This window comes from Myotis lucifugus, unplaced genomic scaffold (genome assembly GCF_000147115.1).
Source record: "Myotis lucifugus unplaced genomic scaffold, Myoluc2.0 scaffold_323, whole genome shotgun sequence".
NCBI classification, from domain to species: Eukaryota; Metazoa; Chordata; class Mammalia; order Chiroptera; family Vespertilionidae; genus Myotis; species Myotis lucifugus.
Window position 1 is genome coordinate 213622 of NW_005871371.1, and position 8823 is coordinate 222444.

The 8823-nt window shown below is 44.2% G+C and overlaps 1 protein-coding gene across 1 annotated transcript in view; it reads left to right on the plus strand.

Moving 5' to 3' along the window:
* The window catches only part of PPM1H (protein phosphatase, Mg2+/Mn2+ dependent 1H), a 238083-nt gene that overhangs the window by 109699 nt on the left and 119561 nt on the right, over positions 1-8823 (plus strand). Inside the window, exon 3 of the mRNA XM_023764234.1 lies at positions 12-89. Within this exon, the coding sequence (XP_023620002.1) occupies positions 12-89 (78 nt within the window). The remainder of the gene's footprint in view (positions 1-11; positions 90-8823) is intronic.

The window sequence follows — 8823 nt, forward strand, 5'->3', positions numbered from 1 at the left end:
CCCCCCGCCCACGCGCCTTCTTCACCGAGAAGAAGATTCCCCACGAGTGTCTGGTCATCGGGGCCCTGGAGAGCGCGTTCAAGGAAATGGTAGGTACGGCCGAAGGGTCCGGGGCGACGAGGGGGCACCGGGAGGTCACTGAGGCCAAACTCTTGCTTCTTTTTATTTGTTCTTATTGTATTTTCATTGATTTCAGAGAGGAAGGGGGAGGGAGTGAGAGTAGAAACATCAGTGATGAGAAAGAGCCATCGATCTGCTGCCTCCTGCACGCCCCCTCCTGGGGATGGAGCCCGCAACCCAAGCAGGGGCCCTGACCAGGAATCAAAGCAGGACCTACTGGCTCCTGGGTCAAGGCTAACCCACCGAGCCACACGGGCTGGGCTTAAACTCTTGCTTCTTAAAGATTGCCGGAGGGGGCATGTCCACTTGTTGCTGGTTCCACAGGGACGTCTCCCTTTTATAATAGGGTTTCCATTCTCAGTAGAAGTTGGCAGCAAGACAGAGTTCCTGGCATCGCGTGCCGGCCAAAATGAAAAAGAAGATGAAAGCGAGTGACGGTGCATGAGGCAATGGGCTTATTAAATAAATGTATGCGTTATTGCTTCTCTCGGGCAGGCTCATATTGGTGCCAGCTGGTACACTTCCACTTAATTGAAACGAGTGTGGTCGCCATCTGTTATATACATGTGCCTGGGGTCCAGGTGTTTGGGGAAACAGAGCTTTTAGTGAAGAGCTCAGAATGACCCCCTTTTCACAAATGTGATCTGAGAACAGCTAGTTTACGTGATGTGTGGCGGTGCGGTTCTCACTGCTTCACAAAAGCACGGGCCAGTGTCCAAGGATCGTTTGTTTTGCTTGGGAACATGGATTTGTTTGTACATGTAAATCTGAATGTGTCTGATCATCAGAGTCAGCCTCCTTCCCCGTCAGCCTCACTCCTAGAACACACTCAGGGGGAGAGTGCAGCTGCTCCCAGGCACATAGAAGGGGGCCCCGCTCCGTTGGGCACCCCCTTCCCTCTCTGAGATCCCTTTCTATGGAGGCAATGATTTGGGTTTCAAAGATTTCCTCTCCTGAGCGAGCAGCAACCTGCATGCAGACAGAGTAACAGATACGTAAGCATAGTCTAAGGCAGTGATGGTGAACCTTTTGAGCTCGGCGTGTCAGCATTTTGAAAAACCCTAACTTAACTCTGATGCCGTGTCACATATAGAAAATTTTTGATATTTGCAACCATAGTAAAACAAAGGTTTATATTTTTGATATTTATTTTATATATTTAAATGCCATTTAACAAAGAAAAATCAACAAAAAAAATGAGTTCGCATGTCACCTCTGACACACGTGTCATAGGTTCACCATCACTGGTCTAAGGACTTGAATGAGGTGAGTGTGCGGCCATGTCCTGAAAGCCTAGAGATTAAAAATGATGACAAGCCATTAAGTGAAGTGAGAGCAGCTAGAGACCTCCCCCCACCCCCACTCCCAACCCCGAATTGCAGGTACACACCATGCACATTCCAGGATCTCCTGAGGTCGGGTCGTGTGCTAATGGCAGCAGAAAAGCAAATAATATTACACAGCATCATCTGACTTGTTTATAAGGCAAAAATAGTTCATATATTTGCACCTCAACCTTATACCCTTTCCTCACTCTAACCCATCCCTTCTTTGGTCCCAGTGTCTCTCTCCTGTCACAGATAATAGTTACCCTTCGAGTAGCAGGTGGTTTAAAGTGCACCTCCGTCTCCGGAGTGTCTGGTGGTCTTCATTTCCAAGAAAAATACCAGGAGGCTGGAAAAGATTACTTAGGAGAAAAGGAATCACGGTAGTAAAACCAACTCCTATTGGGGCTCGGTATCATATCAGCCCACTCTCCGGCGCTCATGGAACTCTGATGTGAATAAGTGTTTCTAGACCCAGTGTCCTGAATGCTGATATGTAATTGAGGTAGAAATTTGACCATGGGCTTACAGCCCTCGTGGGAGAAAAGTGAAAAACAGAAGAAACCTTGGGTTTTTCCGTCATTGCTAGTGCCATGGCAGCTTTTCCTTTTACTTGGAACTGCTGTATTCTCAGTTTTTTCCACCAGAGGCCAATGTCACCTCGAGTCAGGCCTCCTCCACAGGGTCTCAGGCCTCTTCTGGCCATTGATGGCTCCGGGTTACTAGCAGCAACTCTACTTGAAATGAAAGTCCCATTCGGAAAAATACTTAGTAAGGAGCCTCATTCTTATTTATTATTATTTTTTCCCCCGCTTTTAACTAGCCAGTTCATGACCTGACATTTTTCTTGGAGACTTCATTGTTACATTTTCCTGTGTAATGCATTCAATCCAATAAATTCAGAGGTGGGCAAAAGTAGGTCGACAGCTGTGAATATTCAAAACAGAATTTATTGTATTATTAATTATTGCATTATTTTCCACATGAACAGCTGTAAACCTACTTTTGCCCACCCCTGTATTTGTTGAGAACTGACTGTATGCCAGGCCTAATTGAGAAAAGAGCATTGAATCAGGCAAAGCCGGGTATTAAACAAGTAAGATATAAATGGGAAGGACCTTGAGAGAAGTGTTGGTCACGTAGGAGTCTGATAAAGAAGTCAAGCTCAGGGTTCCCTGGAGAAGTGGGCGTGGGGGGGGGGGGACGAGACAGAGAGGAGTGAAGCAGACAAAACCTGGGAGGCTGAGGGTGTTCTGGGCAGAGGAAACCGGTTGCATAAAGAACATCAGAGAGAGGACCCAGAGGGGCTGCAGGCAACAAGCCAACATCCACCATGGTTAGATTTCAGAGGTAGGAATGATATAAAGTGAACCGGAGAGACCGTCTAGACCAGTGATGGCAAACCTTTTGAGCTCGGCGTGTCAGCATTTTGAAAAACCCTAACTTAACTCTGGTGCCGTGTCACATATAGAATTTTTTTGATATTTGCAACCATAGTAAAACAAAGACGTATATTTTTGATATTTATTTTATATATTTCAATGCCATTTAACAAAGAAAAATCAACCAAAAAAATGAGTTCGCGTGTCACCTCTGACACGCGTGTCATAGGTTCGCCATCACTGGTAGAACCCACCTATGGAGGACCTGGTGTGCTGTGTTATGAATTTTTGGCTTTAAAACTCTCTCTTATTCTCCAATCCATCCCACCCCTCAGCTTCCTCTTCACACTTGAATTTTCCCCAGATTGTTCTTTTTGGCTCCCAAACTGCCAGAGAGCCCCCTGGACTTTGCAGCGAGATGCTCGTTATTCTTTGGTTTTCATGGTGCTTGGTGGGGTGGCCCGGCGTCCGGCCCGTAGTCATCATTAATACTGTCCCCTTTTGTTCCCATTTGGATGATGCTTACGTTTATACTAATTAAAGAGACATGCTCTTATTTTTCCTTTGCTTCATCAGGGACTTCAGAAAAAATTTCTCCATTGTCATGGAAACAGTGCCTGACTTAGCCATGACATTGCTTGGGAAATTACACAGTGTACTCTCATGTTAATGGCCTGGAAGGCCATCGCCAACTCCTTTTCTTTCCTGTCCCTCTCAGTATTGGGTCTTTGAGGGTCATTGTTTCAAGGTAAACTTGGGTCTTTTGAAATGTCTAACACGCAACAGATTTCCTGATCTCCTGGGCCTGATCTTGGACGTTCCTCCGCAGGCCTTTCAAGGCCTTTCGGAGAAGGGCAGGTTTGTAATTTCCCAGCCACTCCTACATTCTTTCCTCACAATAGCCAGCAGCTCTCTAGCTTTCCTCTTTCTGGGTGTTCTTGAGGTCTTGCAGGAAAACTCAGTATTAAATAAGATCCAGTCATTTCAGCTTTCTCTCTTACTTTTAATAACTAAAACTTTCCCAAGCTCAGCGCCTAAAGCCTCAAATTTGCCTCACTGATGACATTTCTGTAGTTTCTCTCTCTCTCTCTCTCTCTCTCTCTCTCTCTCTCTCTCTCTCTCTCTCTCTCTCTTTCTCTCTCACACACATACTTTTCTCAGTCACTAGTATAGATTGAGCTAATATTTTATAACCTCATTCTTCTTCTAGACACCATGAGGGTCTATAAGTAAAAGAATAGATTTTATATTTAGGGGCGTTTGTAGTCACACATTATATGAATATAGAGATAAATATATACAATATCTCATTTATTTTGATGTTCTAAGTAACATTAAGGAGGGTGGTGCATGTTAATATCTGTCTGAGAGGGACAGTCGGTTAAAAAGATTCAGAAACATCAAGCCAAAATAAATAGTACTTATTTCTACAAAAAAAAGAAGTAGGTATTAGTCGAAAATAGAGACTAACAGAAGCGGGGAAAATTCTTTGAACAGTTTCATCAAATACTGGAGGCTTCTTTGAGGCCACTGCTTTCCTCCTCTGTCCCCAAGTTGGCGCCATACGTGGCTTGTGGTGAAGGTGACTCTGACCACTGGCCTCTAATGCTGACCGTGCCGGCTGGCAGAGGCAGGTGTGCCCCTGATTGTATCTCATCTTGGATCTCCCTCCCTAGTGAGGACCATTCATAGCCAGCCCCTCCTGCGGCCACCATGGCTTCCCAAAGGCCTGGGATTTCAGAACTTGGTGACTTACGTCAGTTCTGCTTCCCAACAATGCTCTGTAACAATGCCAACTTTAGCAGCTAAGTTTTGTCACCTATTGTGTTTAGGGTGTTATTTGGCCCAATATGATAGATGTGAATAAAACAAATGACTACAGTGGCCTCCCTACTTCCCCACCTACAAAATCGGGGTGAATAGTCAGCATTTCAGGTTCTCGAGAGAAGTCTCTTCCATTGTTGGTATAATTGTGATACCCCAAATGGCAAGCTGGAGTTTCCGCGTTCTTGTCCTACAGAGTTCGAAGAATAAAAATTTGTGGACTAAAAGATTTTATGCAAAAGCGTGGAAATTAATTGCAAGTGTATACGGACTCCCTCGTGGGGAGGGGCCCCCAAAGGGGAACCAGTGAAGTCTGTTTGTCTAAGGGTTTATAAATGCTGGCAGCTTCTTTGTTTATACATGCTCCTTTCTAATTGGACCCTTCCTCATTTTATGTCCCCCGTATTTTTTCCTAATTGGCCCCTGGGCAGGAGAATCTTAAAAATCTGTCTTATTTCCTTTTCAGGACAGGTATAGATTCCTCACCACAGTGAAGAATGTTCTAGAATATGGTTGTTATGAGGGAGAAAAAGGGAAGTATTTTAACTTGTAAAACTATCTGTTAGTGAGTAAATGAATGGAAATACCACTCAGCTCGGCTTTGTTGGTAAAAACCATATGGTAACACAACGGTGAAAAAGGAGGATAAATGCAAAGCTTTATAGTTTATAAATTCTTGTGTTTTAAAAATTAGCATATTCATGGTTAAGTTGTGGACCTGCGTGTCTGCCTGTATTTAAGCTAGCGTTTTGTTTTGTCTTTGTTTCTGGTAGATCAGAAAGTTCCTCCAAGAAGGAATGGACATGTGATTCCAGCAAGAGCCAGCAGGTGGCAGTATTAGGCAGTACTGGTTTTTTCCCTTCCCCATTGCCTGGCTGCCAGATTGGCTCGTTCTCAGAATAAACCAAAATCAGACCCAAATACTAAAACCATGCAGAATCTTATTATTTGTGACGGACACTGTTAGCAATGTGTTCAGAGCTATGTTTTAACCGAGCTAGGGGGAGCTGCCAAGTCCTATTGAAACTACCCAACCCTCGCTGCCTCGTGCTGTCTGATGCTTTCCTTTCGCAACCTGAAAATTGGTAGGAAACAAAGAACGATCCGGGGTTGCATCATCTCTGGGACTTTCAAACCAAATTACAACCATCCCCAGCAATGTATTTTCTGTCTTGCAGCTCTTTCCTGCTGAATTGGTCTCATGCGGCACACATCTCTTTTTTCCCCTCATTGTTCCCACTGTCTTGCAATAAAAAGAAGCAAAATAAAACCCCAGGTCTTGCATGGGATTCATTCTTTTGATTTAGAGATAAACCTCAGTTAACTGTAATATTTATGCAGACATAACACAGGCTAAATCAGTCCTGCTCAGTAGAAAGGGCCCTTGTTGAGCAGATAAGTCAATCATCTCGTTAATTGAATCTCAGGAGTCATTTAAGTTTATCCTTTTAGACCGTACTTGAAAAGGAATGGTGATGTGTGCATGTTTTTTACTAGTTTTTCTAGACGTATGTCTTGAGGTTTGCTGATTTCCTCATTTTAGCTAAAATAGTTTAGCCAAATAGTTTTGGCTAAAATGGGGAACTATTAAAATTGGTCCTTGTTTAGCACAAAGCAATTTTCCCCCTGATTGCATTAATGTAAAAACAACCCCAAACCTGAGGGTTTTTAATAAAGAATAATAGTTATGCATATTTTTGTATGTTTTACCTAGAGTGTGAGAAATTTAAGCAAATTGGAAAAGTTGAGAATTTGAAGAAAATAAGTAGTTGATTTAATGGTAAATATATCTTTACTGACTTCATTTATCAGGTTAGATCTGGTAGTAAAAGAAATCATCCAGATGGTCCTTTAATGTTCCTTTCAATACTAAGATTTTGTGAAACATCTAAAGAGGAGTAGGTGGTGTAGGAAGAAAATTAATGTGCTATTTTAGCTTCTAGGGAGGGGAGAGGGAAGCAGTTATTTTTAGAATATGTTCCAGTTACACCCAGTTTTAGGAGAAATAGAAGAGTGTATTTTAATGTCAGTGAATCCTTCAGGGTGACGAAGTCTATGGAAACACAGCTTTCAAATCCTTGTCGCTGTGATTCCAGAGAGCAGACTGGTAGTTAGAGCGTGTGTGTGCGCGCGCTTGCATACATACATCTTACCACACAAATGGGGGTTTGGGTGGAAAGCATGAACATATCAGCAAAGTTCCTTGGATAAAATGTAACTAGACTTTAGTCCACTATTGATGTGAAAGTGCTGCCAAATTTAGCATTCCTTATGCTGGGGGAGCTAAAGAGGGGAAGTAGTTGAAACACAGGAAAAGATGAAAGAAATTATTAAATTAGGGGGAAAAACCATTGAATCACTATTAATGTAATAGCAAGGGATAACTGGGCAGGCTAACAGGAGTGTTTCCCCAAAATTAAAGGCAAATATGAACTCGGCCGTAGCAGAAAGTCTTAGTGTTGCACGCTCTGCCTCGGTTTTTTAAGAAGGATTACATGATTTTATAATCATATTTTTTTGTGATGTAAACCACGATAGTGCACGTACGATGCAGAATACACTTGCCTGACTGAGCCCCAGAGGACTCTGCCGTGGCCTCTGTGTACCAGAGCCTCCTCCCACCCCCAGCCCCCGGCCCCGGGATTACACCCCTGATGTAAGTCTGTCAAGAGCCGTTCATACCCCAGTCCATGCAAGCAGGGAGTGCCCAGGGGGTTTTCATAAAAATGGCCTTTCATCCAGACTTGAAGTATTTACACAAATATTGATTCTGGATGTGAAAGGATGGTTTCTGAGCTAGAGCAGTTCCTTCCAGTATATAAAAAGCAGTAATAATTGGGTGTGGACTTCACATACCAATTTATATGATAATTTGATGAAATACATATCTATCATAATATCAACTTGATACTATTTATTTAAATGTGAAAAAATGAATAAATCCACCCACAGACGCCTTTGTGGCAGGATTTTGGTTCTGTTTATGCATAGTTTGGAGGTTAAACAGACAAAACTTCTGCCAGCTGGATGCTTGCTTTCTCTTCTCTCTCACTTCTGTTTGACAGCCACTCCCGGTGGCCAGCCAGGCCCCTCCTTCCCTTCTCCCTCCAGCCCTCCCTGTGGGGTTCTGAGGACATTCGGTCAGCGTTCTGGTCACGGGACTTCGCTAACTGAAGTGTGGGCTCCTCCTTACTTACCTGAGTGAGCAGTTATTTGCATTGTAAGCTTTTCTTTTGTGAATCGTGAACACATTTCTCATGTTATAGCAGAGATGAGACGGTGGGAGAGCCTTCGGAAACCCAGGCATTTTTAGTTGTGTGACTTTATTTGCCCACTTAATAGACATTCCCTAAGCTGCCTTTAACCTGGCCCAGTGCAGGTGTTGAGGGTGTAGCAGTGCTCTCAGTCACGGAGTTCCAGGCTGTGGAAGGATCTAGATGGCCTGCTAAGCCCCTCACACACACCGTCTAATGTAATCCTCACAACAGGCCTTTAAGAAAGCTGATTCATACAGTTTAAGTAAAGTCTCTGAAGGTAGTCCTCATGCTTGACCCTTGTGTAGCTTCTTTTTTTTTTAAAGGTCTCACATGTTTGTTACTGACCCCGCCTACTAGTGCAGAAAAATGTCAACAAAGAGAAAAATCGTTCTTCCGATAATCTCCCAATGAAAACACCCAGTTCCCCAACAGCAGTGATCTAGTTTTTCAGGGACGCGGTTAGCCGCAGGCATCCTGGGTGCAGCTGAGTGTGAGCGCCTCTCCTGGGCGACGCCTGGCAGACCCCGCCTGGTTCCTCTCAATGTCTCCTCTTGGAGTCGTGCCTGATTGTATTCCCGGTTTCCGCCCATATCCAAGGGGGAATGGGCCGATTCTGCCTTGTTTTCTTGGCCAGGAACCTCTTGCTCCTGAAAGTCCTGTGGGAAGACCAGCAGAAGAGTCGGCCACACGTGCCCGATGGCGGAGCCCGGCGCAGCTTCGATGCTGTTGTTCACTCACTCCCTTGCCGGAGTTTTCCTTCACCTGCTTCTGAACTACCCCCGACACACTTTCCCCGCCTACTCAGCCCTCCCACTGCCTTTCTCCTTTCCCGCTTCATTCCCAGTAAGTTGGTTTCTCCCAGCTCCTGTCTTTGTACTTTTTTTTCTCTCCTTACTTTTTGACCAAAACCCTGTT